Source organism: Ursus maritimus, unplaced genomic scaffold, assembly GCF_017311325.1.
Source record: "Ursus maritimus isolate PB19 unplaced genomic scaffold, ASM1731132v1 scaffold_34, whole genome shotgun sequence".
In the NCBI taxonomy this organism is placed as follows: Eukaryota; Metazoa; Chordata; class Mammalia; order Carnivora; family Ursidae; genus Ursus; species Ursus maritimus.
This window is the reverse complement of record NW_024426008.1, coordinates 25,978,793-25,992,795: the sequence shown is the minus strand read 5'-3', so window position 1 is coordinate 25,992,795 and position 14,003 is coordinate 25,978,793. Positions and strand designations below refer to the sequence as shown.

General features: G+C 49.7%; 1 protein-coding gene across 1 annotated transcript; it reads right to left on the bottom strand.

The window, feature by feature from the left end:
• Positions 1-8,853: 8,853 nt before the first annotated feature.
• DIRAS2 (DIRAS family GTPase 2) lies at positions 8,854-9,676 on the bottom strand. The gene has a single exon (XM_008690894.2). The coding sequence runs from the start codon at positions 9,492-9,494 to the stop codon at positions 8,895-8,897; it is 600 nt and encodes a 199-aa protein (XP_008689116.1). The 5' UTR covers positions 9,495-9,676; the 3' UTR covers positions 8,854-8,894.
• Positions 9,677-14,003: the final 4,327 nt, after the last annotated feature.

Genomic DNA, 14,003 nt, shown 5'->3' with positions numbered 1-14,003 from the left:
CTTAACTTCATGAACCCGATTTAAATTTTCTCTGATAATGAAGTCACTGACAGTGCCTGGGGCCAACCGGGCAGAAACCGGCTTCTCACCATCCAGCCACACACACGCCGCTCCGTGTGGCATCAGACTGTTCCGTGTTCTCTAGTCTGTCACTAATGAGGGCGGCAAAGGACGTCTCTGGGCACAAGGCTTTTCCTTTCATACTTCAAATTAGTTTCAGATGTGCCTAAAGTGGACTGTTAGGGTCAACTGGGTTATAAGATTTTTTATAGTTTTTTTCAGTGTTTCCAAAAAATGTTTCCAAAATGCTGCACAAGTGTTCACCACGCTGCTGCTAGAACTCTGTCTCTCTCTACACACACACACACACGCACACACACATACACACACACGTTTAATTTTTATTTATTTATATATTAAATTTATTAAATTTACTTATATACATTTATATACAAACATTTATATAAATTATATACATTGCAGAGTATAATTGCTAATGCTAAATTTAAACTGGTAACTGAGGATCTGGGAGACGGGTGAGAAAGGCTCTGGGTGAAGAGGAGGCTGGAGAGGGAGAATGATGCAGCAGGAGAGGAAGGAAGAAGCAGAGACCAGTCTCAGGGGAAAGAAAGCAAGCCCTTCATGCACTGCGGGCAAGGGCGTGCTGGTGAATCTTGACCACCATCTCTCCAGAGAAGGGAACAGAAACCCTGATTTGCAGCGCTTGCTGAAGTGTGCGCGTTCTTGCCGTGGCCAGTTTCCTCTCCTTTAACTCAGAGCTGGGAGGCATGGGACCCCAGGGCTCTTGTGACCCAGTGGGAGCCAGCCCCACACCCCGGCTGTGAGATACCAGGGGACGACCGGGAGGGATAGAGAGGACGAAGGTCCTCGAGTGTGGCTGTGCCACCCCATCGTCCACGCTGCACCAGGTAAGACTTGCCACCCGATGCTTCAGGACACTACAAGGACCCTGAACAGAGGACCGGGGACCTGGACGCCCTGTGCGGTCAAGAGAAACACATGCACCTTGACCATGGCGCAGCTGAACACACCCCACAGGGAGACAGCCTACGCACTGGGAGGCAGTGTCCTGTAGGAGCCCCCATGACCCCTGACCTTTTCATGGAGTCTTGTTCAATCTGACCAGACAATGGATGCCTCGCGCCTTGCTGTGGATTTCATTGCATACGTAGTACTCTTCTTGGCCTTTTATTTCTGCCAAAGTAGAAAATGCTAATGCAAAATCATACCGGCTCAGGATGAGTGACAGTAAGTGGTTGACGATTCTGGCAGAGGGTTCTAAGTCCTAAGGACAAGGGTTGAAAGCAGACATAGAAATGAGGAGCTATTTCATGGTGGACCTTGTCTCCGGGGCTTTATCTGATTTTGGGTTAAGGAGCACATAATACTCAAAAGCCAGAGGTTAAAAGTTTCAACAGAGAGATCACAGCAAATGGATTCTTCATCTAGCCCCTTATTTCATCTGGCTTTAGAAAGTGTTTCTTCGTGTCCTCTTTTCAGCATTTGGATCTGGTGTTAAATTATTCATACGATGACTTTGCCTTATTTCTCGAACAAATTTAGAAAAACATAAAATGCGGGGAAAATGTTGATGGCCGAGGCATTTTCTCTCCTCACGAATTTTGATAGCCTGTCCATGACAGAGCTTGCCCGCGTACTAACCATTTCCTCTATTTTCTCTATTTCTGTTGCTTTGACACGGGGGCCCTCCCCAGGTTAGCCAATCTCCAGGGACGGTAATGACTCACCTATACGCATGCGTTTCGTGCACAAACCGGCCACTGCGGAGGGCACGTGGCCACGTTGTGCTCAGTGAGGGGTCCACAGAAGTGCCGTAGAGAACGCCGAGGATTTGTCGCTGGAGCTCAAGCCGACATCAGGGGCCCTTAGGAAGCCTCCTAGACCTAGAGAAGGGGGAGCTGAGTCATCTAATGAATCTGGATCTCTCCTAATTCCATGAAGCCACTGGATTCCTTCCATGTGACAACGAATAAACATTGACACTGTTTAAATAACTATTATTTGAGATTTTGCTGTTACCTTCAGCCAAAGAGCCTCATGTCATGTACTATCCTAAAGGAAAACAGAAACAAAATATGTAATATGTCGGCCTGAAGCGATGCGTTCAGGCCTGCGAAGGTTCCCAATTTGTCCCAACGACATGTCTCTTGATTATGCGACTGCCATTATCAGGATCAGAAAAAAAAGCGTGTCACTCACCTTTAATGTCAAACCCTCGGCCAATGCATTTCTTTTCAGCTGTCCACGCACACGGTACACGCCCTGCTCTGCTACTTTCTCTAAATACAGACCAACAAGATGTTTGTGGCCATCATCGGATTACATTTACAATGTTCACCGTTTCCTGGAACGGTAAATCGAGAGCAGGAGACACATGGTTAAGCAGCAACAGCCCTGGAAAATAATGCAGCACGAGATTTGACATTTGAGTAGAATTACCGCCTGTCCTTGCCGGTCACTCTGGGTCCCCCGTGGGTACTGACCCCAGGGTGCTTTCTGCAGAGCATGTGACCTCCTGCAAAATTATCACAAATTACCCAAATGACAACAGAACGTCATCTCCTACATGGACTCTCTGCTGCCCCCTCAGAGGTCCCACCAGGATGTCCTGAGCCCACTGAACACGCAGCAGAATCAGCAAACACACCAGTGCGCCCATGGCCACTCTTCTAGACGCGAGGCCACTGAGATTACCTGACGGCCGCCAACAAGGACAGGAATTGTAACCAAAACAGCTGTGCTTTCTCCCTGAGCTCATCTGTAATCAACACTGAATCTGGTCTTCCAGGTCCCTCTGCAGTGGTAAGACCTGGGTCTCTCTCCGCCGTTAAAAGTACAATTTGGGGTTTCTTTGTTTTCCTTAAAAACAACTCATTAACTTCACACTCAAAAGCATTATTTTGCAAGTGTTTCTATTTTTAAAAAATGAGACCTTAATGATGGAGAAAATTTCACGAATTGATAAACTTTCCGACCAAAGGATTCATGGGCGAGAGGGCTCCAGACCCATGATGTGACATTGTCAGAGGGTCGTGTCTTCTTTCCTAAGCACTTTTTTTTTTTTTTTGAGGGGAGGGGAGATTCTTGTCTTAGAAAAATTGTCGTACTCACAGATGGACAGATTTGGGTTTCACGACGCTCTACGTGTCGTGTTTGGCTACTCCTTTCTCTCTACCTCTGTGCTTCACTGAATCATGACTTCGGCTTCAAAAGCAAAACACCTGCAACTTAACCCAGGTGAGAAAGTGGACACAAGGCCGCAGGCAGGAGGGCGGGGCGAGCCGTTCTGCTCCCTCCCCTTAGTTCTAGGGCGGCCGGAGGGCCTGAGGGACGTCCCACCCGGGGGTGTGGGGCTGGTGGGGTGCCAGCTGGTGCTTTGTCCTCAGCTCGCTGTCCGCTCCCTCATCAAAAACAACAACAGTGTTGTCATGATGACGCCGAAGCTCTGTCACAATCTCGGAGGCAGGTGACGGCCTCTCTGGGTCCCCCAGTGACGTGATATTCCAGGTTGGGCAAAGGCGGCTCTTACGGTGCTCAGGCCCGTCTGGAGGGAGCAGCACGGAGGCAGGGCAGAGCCACGGGCCTGGCAAGGAAGCGGACGAGGTGAGTGAGGACCGTCAGGAGTGCCGACCACTGACCCCCAGTCGCGGTTTCTGGGGTAGCCGCAGGTCAGCAGAGCCAGGACAGGATGGATGCGGGGCCGTCGGTCTGTGGGATTCAGAGGAACTTGAGTTGTCAGGAGTGGAGTGTGCATCTGGAATCGGGCCAGCCAATAGAATACTCCACACAGCTTGGGCCTGGGACCCAGACCAGCCAGGTCCCCTCACGCTGAGAGCTGACGGGACTCGTCTGGGAGGTGCCGGTGAGCCGCAGCGCTACCCGGACTACGCCTATGTCTCCATGCCAATCTTGGGGGCTGCTGGACACGGAGGAGGCCAGGGACCCCCTGCAAATTCCACCAATCTGCTGCCAGGAAAACTTTCATCAAAGGGGAAACTTGATTTAATAAGCAATGCCCCTTCCTCTGGAGGTTTAGGGGAGCTGGCAGACATCCCCAGTGGACCCTGGCTCACAGCAGGGACTCTCAAATGTTCTTCCATGTTTGATTACCCAGGACCATCTTGAGCTAAGGCCACATTCCAGCCCTACTGCATTATGATTTCTGGACTGGGGCCTGGGCATCAGCAGGTTTCAGAACTTCTCCAGGTAACGCCAACGTGCAGCATTGGGGTACGAAGGGATGACAGCCTCGCCACTCCAAGTGTGGTGGGTGACCAGGAGCAGGAGCATGGCTGGGAGCCTCCTGGGAGTGCAGAGGCCCAGGCCCAGCCCAGCCCTGCCTCCAGCTCTGGGAGTCACCAGGTCCTTCAAGAGCTTTATCTGCATATTAAAGCTTGATAAGTACCGGATGGGATGCCCTTTAATGGGGTCTAATGGGGCCTGCTGATTGCAATTATCTGCATAAGTGGAGAAACCCCTGAATAATGTAGCAATAATGACCCGGGCTGGGGGTGGGGGGCATGCCTAGAGCCAGAGCTGGAAAGCCATTAGAAGAGGCTTCAAGAAGCAGAGAGGTGCCGGTTGATTGTTGTACGGACACAGTCTTCACACTGTCGCAAGCCTTCCAGGGTCCTGCGTGGGCACGGGTTTCTGTTTGCTTCCACTGAAAGCTCAGAATGTGACAAGACAGCTCTGAGTGCTTTGAGCTTCTCAATTTAATCCTAAAGGCCTCCCACATGGCCGATGCTAATTCCCTTTTTACAGAAGATGAGAGAGGTTAAAATCCTGCCCACGGTCCCCTAGCTATTCACTGGCAGACAAAGGGTTTTATCTTGTGTATAGCTGCTGATTTGTTTTCCCTGTGTTACCCAAAGTCGGGTTTATACTATAATTCGCGTTGAGGAGGAGGAGTAAGGACCGAGGGCGGCCCGCAGAAACCGTGCCCAGAAACGGCGCTGGGGTTCTCGATAGCAAACCCACGTAACAGCCTGCCCTTGAAGAGGGGGTGGAGAGGGGGACACAGGATTAAAAGGGAGATTTTCTTGACTCCTGTTTGGAACCAAGGAGCTCCCTGCCTCTACTCTCCCTCCCACCTCACCCTCCCGAAGCCTGAGTGGGGCAGCCTGGGGCAGGGGCCGGCAGGGGCTGCGGTAGCAAAGATGTTGGGGTTCGGAGCTGACAGCCAAGAAAGAACTCTTGAGACGTCTTTGATGCAAAAAGGTGGTTTCATTAAAGCACAGGGACAGGACACGAGGAAAAGGAGTGACCGACCACACACTTTCAAGTCGGCAGGGGTCAGGGACAGTGTAAGTCTCTAGGGAATTTTGGAAGCAAGACCTCCAGGACCTCGACCGGGCCAGCCATTGTTGGGAAAAGGCCATTCATCACTGTCTAATAAAAGCCAGCCGTGAGATCCCCAGACGTACATCGGTGGGTCATAGGCCTGGGGGATGATCGACCACATGCGTCTTGGGGGTGGGGTGGTTAGGGACAAAGGAAGTCTGCAGAGGAACTTCTACATGTCACAGCAGACGCACAGGACCCCGGGCTCCCCGCCCCTAGCAAAGTGCCAGCATCCACGCAGCCGAGCTCCTGGAGGAGCTGCTCTGCCTGAGGCAACGGCCCGCCAGTGGGCTGCAGGCAGCGCAGAACTCAATCCTGCCTTCGCCTTTGTTTCCCACACCAGGGACCACCTGGGAACAGCTTCTGGAGGGGCACCTGGGTGACTCAGTAGGATAAGCGGCTGCCTTCTGCTCAGGTCATGACCCCAAGGTCCTGGGATTGAGCCCCTCTCTTCCTCTGCTTCTCCCGTCCTGCTCCTGTGCTCTCTCTCTCTCTCTCTCTCTCAAACGAATAAATACAATCTTAAAAGGAAGGGAGGAAGGAAGAAAGGAAACCTCCTGGAAACGCTGTCCCCATCCCAGCCCCGCGTAGAGCCTGACGGCCGCCCGTCGGGCCGCGAGCACACGCAGCAGGTGCAGGAGAACTAGCTTAAGACCCTCACAGACGCGCCAGACCACAAAGAATCAGAAACACCACCACCTTCCAGCCAGGGGGTCAGAACTGAAGCTTTATTTCAGTAGGTTTCATGATTTTCAGAACATCACTGGCAACTAGAAACTGGTATGCAAGGGCGGTTTTTATAACTGAAGAGTAAATAAAATAGAATTGATAACGGAACTGTAACGATATACACCATAAATATAAATATACACGTTGATGTCCCACACGTATAAAAGTCATGCTCTGTAAATACTCTTGTCCACGTACTGTCTCTGTGGGGCACCGAGTTCCAGGATGGGGCTTCGAGGGTTTACGTGTGTCCCGTTAGTGATGGATGCTTCCGGAGAGCTTACGTAGGAGCGACACTTTACAAATCTTGGAAAGGAGATTAAGTATCACAGAGCAATTTTTAAAACCTTTAATAGTTATTTGTTCTACAAAGAACGAGCATTTCTTCAGTATTAGAAATGGTGAAACAAGTATGCTAGCTTACAGATATGTACAAGGTACTGCTTTATACTTCAAAAATGCAGGAAGATAAATTATATATATATCTAAAATATATATATAATTTTAGATCTAATAAACAATTCGATATTGCTCTTGTGTTGGTCTTGCTGTATTGCATGCATGCTCGGGGCACGTCCGTGGCTTGTCGCCAGATGGAGGAGGGACTGGAAGGGACAGGAGGGGACTCATGGAGCCCCATGCTTATCCCCGGAATGCCACCTTCAAAGCAATATTTTGAGTTTCGTGACGTCCTGCAGCTAGCTCAACAACCTCTGTGCCTGTGGGCAACGTAGGGTGGGTCCTTCGGAGCCACGGCCACGTTACTCAGGACGGGGCCACATCAATGCTACACATGTCTGATTCCGTAGAACTAACGTCTCAAACCCTGCGACAACTGGAACCTCCTCAAAGACTGTTTTGAGATCATCGCCAAACCCTCAGCGCGGTTCCTAGGAAGTAGAGCAGAGCGAAGACCCATGACTGAGGCATCAGTGGCCTTCCTAGAAACTCACAGGCAAGGTGCAGAGGAACAAAATGGGTCCTGAATACACCCTGATTTTCAACCATCAGAAGCTTCTCCCATTGATGAAGCTCTAAACACTTGAAGGGCAGACACGGATGTGGGAGGCGGAACGGCAACTGTGACTGTACCAGTGGGGACAGGGCACCGGGCAGGGAGGCCTCACGCCGGGAGCCGCAGGGACGCGCAGCCCGTGGCAGACCCCGGCCCCCGATCAACCCCATGACGTCCTGTTTCTGCTTCCACTTAACCCCCATCATCCAAATGACAAAGTTATAACATTTCTCTGAGAATAGAAATAGGAAAAAATAAGGTTGAAAAACAAATGTTCTAGAAAATTCACCAGCTAGGTGTCACTGTGAAGGCTGTGGGGCAGCCACCTGCTGAAAGGAAGATTCTGGAGTCGGGGCCAGTGTGAGCTATGCCAACTAGAACAAACAGGAGGACTCATGGGCTCTGTCAGTGGGAACCTTCTGGAAGCAGAGCCAAACCAGACTGGACAGAGCAGCTAAGCCAAGTGGGCTGTGCCCTGCGCAGGACAGAGCAAGCTGCCTGTCTCCAGCCACCATCCCGTCTCCTCGCCAGCATGCAGGAACCCACAGAGGCCCTGAGTGGGTCTGGAGGATTAAAAATGCACACAAGGTCATTAAGAGGAAAAGATCATTGTTTCCGGAGTGAACAGCGCATTGAACAGCTCTTAGAAGACACTGATGACGGAGCATGCAAGATAATCTATTACTTGAACACGTGTTCCAGGAATATACTTCTGTTACAGACAGAGCATCAAAAACACAGTGAACAACTTCTGTTTCAAAGTATTTCGTTGAGGTGCAAAGTATGGCATATAGATATCCAGGTGATTTAGAAAACGGGTGTGCTTCTGGTCTTCGGATGGCCTTTGACGGCTGTTCCCAGCTGAATACAGATGGAGTTATTGAGAAGAAGGAAACCATCTTGGAGGGAAAATAATTGTCTAAAAATAGCTACTTTAATTGCATTTATTTAAAATCTGAGGGGCTAGAAGAAGCAGACCCCTCCTGGGTCAAAGGAAGGAAAAAGCACATTTCTAGAACCCTCCAGGGTAACACACAGAGCATTACCGCACTGCGTTAGTCATGTCAAAATATCCTCACTCCCGCCCTGAAGGGTCTCTGACCCAGCAGGAGGCCCTTCGTGAGCTCATCATTGTATGTGAAATCAATACTCCAAAAAGTGACAGGGACACCTGTTAACTAGGTCTAGTGATGGGAGTGCCTCCCCTTAGAGCAGAGAGGCTCACAAGTCAGGGACCCGGCAGGGAGCGCCCCCGGGGGACGCTGTGCCGTGATGTTTGTAACTCAGCTCAAGGCCCTGGGCTCCTCACCTCCCACCCCTCCCGCCCCCAAGGGTGTCCAGCTCCCGAGCGAGCGGAGGGAAAGGCCTGGTCTGGCTGGGCCGCAGCTGCGGGGTCCCACGCTGTCACACACATGCAGATGGGACCCGCTCCCGCCAGCCCCGACTGCTCCCGCAGCTGCCAGCTGATGCCTCCTCCGGCCCAAGCCGCCTTCAGGGACGGCCGCGCCGCTCTCAGTTCCCCGCGGTGCCAGGCACGGGGGTCTCCAACTGAACCGCTGGGCGGAATCCCTGATTCTGGAGAGGGGGTGCTTGTCGGGGGTGGCATGAGAGGCCCTCTCGGGCACGACAGGGCACGTCTGGGTCAAAGGCGATATTGAACACGTAGGCATCGTACATGCTACCCTGACGACGGTGGGTGTCACGTGGGGAGGGGGAGGGGACGGGACTGGGGGGACACGCCACGGCTCCTCCCGCCGACGGGCCTTCACATGACCACGCATTTGCCCTTGAGCTTTTCCTTCCTCTTCTGCTGCTTGCTCTTTTTGCCGTCGATCTGGAGGCTGACGGTCCTGCGCTTCTCCAGGTTGAGCAGCTCCTGGAAGAGCTCCTTCACGTTGTGGTTGAGCTTGGCCGAGGTCTCCATGAAGGCGCACTTCCACTTCCGGGCCAGGGCCTCGGCCTCGCCGCTCTCCACCTCGCGGTTGGGGCTCTCGTCGCACTTGTTCCCCACCAGCATGATGGGGATGCTCTCCACGTCGCCTTTGATCTCGCAGATCTGTTCGTAGATGGGCTTGAGCTCCTCCAGGGACTGCCGGCTGGTGATGGAGTAGACCAGGATGAAGGCGTGGCCCTTGGAGATGGACAGCCGCTGCATGGCCGGGAACTGGTGGCTGCCCGTCGTGTCCGTGATCTGCAGCGTGCAGATGCTCTTGTCGCAGCTGATCACCTGCCGGTAGGTGTCCTCCACCGTGGGGATGTAGCTCTCCCGGAACGTGCCCTTCACAAACCTCAAGACCAGCGAGCTCTTGCCAACACCCCCTGCCCCGAACACGGCCACGCGGTAGTCGTTGCTCTGTTCCGGCATGTTGCTTGAGACCTCTGACTGTCACCAGGAAGCACCTAGCAGAGGAACCAGACATGGGAGAGAATTCATTAAAAAAAAAAAAATGTAAAGAAAATCTCGAGAAGGATTTCTTTACCCTCTTTGGATAGCTTAAAAAGAGCTGGAGAGGTACATTTAGCTTTCACTGTCCCGACACAAGATAATTCGAATTTCATTTAAAAATTCTACACTTCTAAATCCAGCAATTATGGTCAATCTCCAGTTTTCAATAGGGCGGTCACTGTATTCAGCAGCTAAATAAAGTCAGTCTGTTTCTCCTTCTCAGATCATGACTCTGAGCGTCCCTGTGCCCAGGGAGAAGGTGCCAAGTCAGTCCAAGGGAGGTGGAATCAAGGAAAGGTAAAGGGGACATGGGAATGAACCAGTCTCCCCAAACACACACACACACACACAATCACAGAGGACCCTTATTGTTTTATCCAATGTACTGTGAACACACAATATTCAGGTAATAATAATAATAATAATATATGATTTTTTATAAGTACAGGGAGGGGGAAAGGGGAGGAGAATGCTATTAATATCTAGTCAATGTTTATATTGACTCATGAAATCCTCACCACCTTACAGCACTGGTATCACCGTCCCTGTTGTGCGATGAGAACACTAGAAACACAGAAGGCGTTGGGGAATGTCATGTCCCTGATTTCACACAGCTGGCGACAGGTGGGGCTGGGACACAAACCCAGTCCGCTGCCACCCGCGGTGCCCCCAGGGCGCCTGGACAGGGAGCTGGTGGCAGCGGCTTGGGCACTCCTGAGGCCATGGTGTAGCCTGTCTCATTGAGCAGCAAGCCCGGACAGATAACCAAGAAGCTTGGAGGGTCCTTTCATCCAAATCAAATTTCAATCAAAATTTAAATAGTTATAGGTACTTTCTTTTTAAGAATTACCAGGAGTCAAGTGTTACCGAGAGAACAGAAGAAACAACCACAAGGGGTCATTAAAATGGAATGGAACGGAGTTTTCCTTCATTACAAACATCACCCCTGGCCCAAGGGTTAAGTGTGCTGTCCTCACATGTAGATGACCAAATATCTTTCATCCTGTCCCTTCTTTGGGAAGGAAGGACATATAACCTCCAAAAAAGTAGAGAATTAAGCAATATCCAATTTTTTTAACTCCCAGTAGACAGTACTGTGGAAATGTGAAGTATGGAACCCATTTTCTCCAGGAAGCCATGGTGCCGATACTCACGTTTCCCATCCCTAGTAACTCGTGGACCATAAGAAAAGGTACTGCTCAGCAAGGTTACTTCCAGAGGCAAAGGATTAAATGTAATTAGCTATGGAAGCAAATAGGTATAAATATGTCCGCTGGCAGGGAGACCATCAGATCAAAGCCGGGGACACTGGCATTCCATCTTCTGATTTCTCCCTGAGTTCCCTGTATGTTTGCCTCCAAGCCGGCTCAGTGCAGTCTTCAGCTGTTCTTGGGGGCACTTGGAATCACTAACCTACTGAGAAGCTGAAGGAGCATCAAATGCCACAGAAAAACACAGAGAGATGTCAGATAACTCACTGACAGCAAAAGCCTTCGGGAAAGCCCACTCAGGAGTTTAGACAGTCTCTTAAATGCCCAAGAGATCATTACAATCAACTCAAAAGTACAGAATTGTAATAAATTGTTCTACATTTTAAAAAAATGCAATGGCCTATGGGACCTGGCTTGAGACCTCAGAATAAGCCTCTCTCTGTGCTTCGGAGGCCGTGTCCACACCCAGCCTTGCCTTGTGTCATGGCTATTTAGCTCCAGCCAGGAGTGTGAGCATCTGCCTGGAAGGGAATGTGTCTTAACAAGCTCTGCATCCCGAAATCTCTATAGGAGCCCCTGGTCTTGAGCTCACACTCACCCTGTTGTGCTGAATATGCTGCCGGCCATGCTAAGAGGTCTCCGCTATTCAACTGGCAGCCAAAACATATAAAGCCAACACTAACCGTTAACAGGAAGACTCCACAGCCATGGCTATGCACTTGTCCAAGAAATCTCTGCTGAGCTTCCTCTGAAGGCCAGGCTCTGGGCGAGGGGCCTGAAAACCCATGTGCGGAGGGCAGACCTAAGGCGGGGGCTCCGTTCTCATGGATCTTAGGAATAAATCAAGCAGGCAGAAATGAAAAGATAACTTCACAGATATTCAATAAATTATATCACAGCAGTGCTGCGAAAGGGAAGTCCGGAAGGCAACTAGTCCAACCTGGGACACCAGAAACAATTTCCCTAAGGTGGTGGCGCGGAAACAGGAACCTGACAGTTACACAGAAGACAGGCAGGTCAGAAGGTATAAAATTCACGGCTTTGTAACATGTGTTAAAAACCGTCTAGATGATATGCAAACTCAGTGCTCACCCAACAGAAGCTCACAGCATTAGGAGACAGACAGGCATAGGAAAGCATACAGTGCACCCTGCCTGGTCCCTGCTGCCGTAAACTCACAAACAAAGGTCGGAGGAGAGCCCAGTGGGACATCTAGTTCTGTGTGGGGCCCTCAGGAGAGATGTCACAGAGGGCTGGTTGAAGTGGGAAGGGACGAAAGGCACATCATCCAGGACACAGGGCCGCCTGCAGATGTCCAAGGGCAGGAATAGAGCCAACATTCGTGCCAGGGTACAAAGCCGGTCTGCGGCAGCCTGGACAGGCAGGTGAGCTGTGGCGTCATTAGTCAAGATGAAAGGCAGCTTTGAAGAAGATGATGAGGAAAGCTGTCATTGGGTCAGGTTTGTAGGACAGACAGGGAGAGATAGTATCTGGTAGGTGGTATCTGAAAGGTAGGTTAGTGTAGGTAGGTACCTGAAAGCTCCGCAGAGAAGTCTAGTCTAATGGTAAATTCGTGGGTCTCATCCACACATAAATAGCACTGTATTAAGTAAAAATCAGCCAGGGAGAAGGCATGTAGCAAGAGAGAGGACCGAGCGCCAAATCTGACGTAAGAGAGCTTGGTGAGTTACTGACTTAAACTTCCTGCACTTGAGTTGCCTGCACCAGAAGGGGGTAGTAACAGCAGTCTCTCCTCAGAGCTGCTAGGGGGCGTTAGTGAGACAAGACAAGACCAAGCACTCCCACGGTTGGAGGCCCAAGCTCTCTGGCTACATTTAGTAAGGCCTGGGCAGAAAATGAGGTCACAAAGGAGCAGTAGGAACAGGGACACAAACTGGAGAGAAGGCACAAAATGCTAAGAAAGAAAAAAAAAAAAAGAAGTCTCGGAGGGGCTTGCAGCTAAGCCAGTGCTTAGGAGGAAACTGTCGCTATGAACAGCTGTGTTAAATGAGAACGAAGATTGCACATCAGTAACCTAATCTGCCACCTTACAAGAGCGAACTAAACCCAAAGGAAGAAAAATGTAGGAAAGATTACAGTGGAAGTTAGTACAATAAAGAATAGAAAACTTATAGAGAAAAATCAAGAAACTCAAAGTTGGTTCTTTAAAAATATCAACAAAATTAACAAACTTTTTGCTGGACTGACCAAAACAGTGAGAAGACTCAAGTTGCTAAAATCAGAAGTGAAAGAGGAGACACTACTACAGACCTTGCAGAAATATAAAGTGTTATAAGGGGGTCCTGTGACCAGCCTCATGGTAACATGGGAACACTAGGTAGCTCAGGTGACACAAACCACAACTACCAAAGCTGAATCAGGCAGAAATGGAAACTCTGAAAAGACCTATAGCAGGACAGTAATCAAAAACTATCCATAAGGAGAGTCAGGTCCAGATGGTTTCACTGGTGAATTCTGGCAAACATTCAAAGGACTAATACTAACCCTTCACGTACTCTGCCAAAAAGTGGAAGAGGAGAGAACACTTTTCAGTCTTGAGGCCAATATTACCCTGATACCAGCTTGAGACAAAGATATCACAAGAAGCCTACAGACCAGTATCTCGTACGAATAGATACAAAAATCCTCATTAAAATACTACCAAACTGAATCCATCAATACATAAAAAGGATTGTACATCATAACCAAGTACGATTTATGCCAGGAGTGCAAAGTCGGTTTAACATCCAAAAATTAGGGGCACCTGGGTGGCTAAGCTGGTTAAGCATCTGCCTTCGGCTCAGGTTATGATCTCAGGGTCCTGGGATCAATCTCCACATCGGGCTCCCTGCTCAGCAGGGAGCCTGCTTCTCTCTCTCCTGCTCCCCCTGCTTGTGTGAACGCACTCTCTCTCTCTGTCAAATAAATAAAGTCTTTTTTAAAAAAGCCAAAAATTACTATAACATACCATTATCAATAAAAGACAAAAAATGATAATCTCAATAGATACAAAAAAGAAAAAAATTGACAAAATTCAGCACTCAGTCATGATTTTTTTTAATTGACAAAATTCAGCACTGAATCATGGTTTTGTTTTTTTTTTTAAGGCAAATCAGGAATAAAAGGGAATTCCCCCAACCAGAAAAAGGGCATATTATGAAACAGGACAGCTAAGACAATACTTAATGATGAAAGACTGAATGTTTTCTCCCCAAGA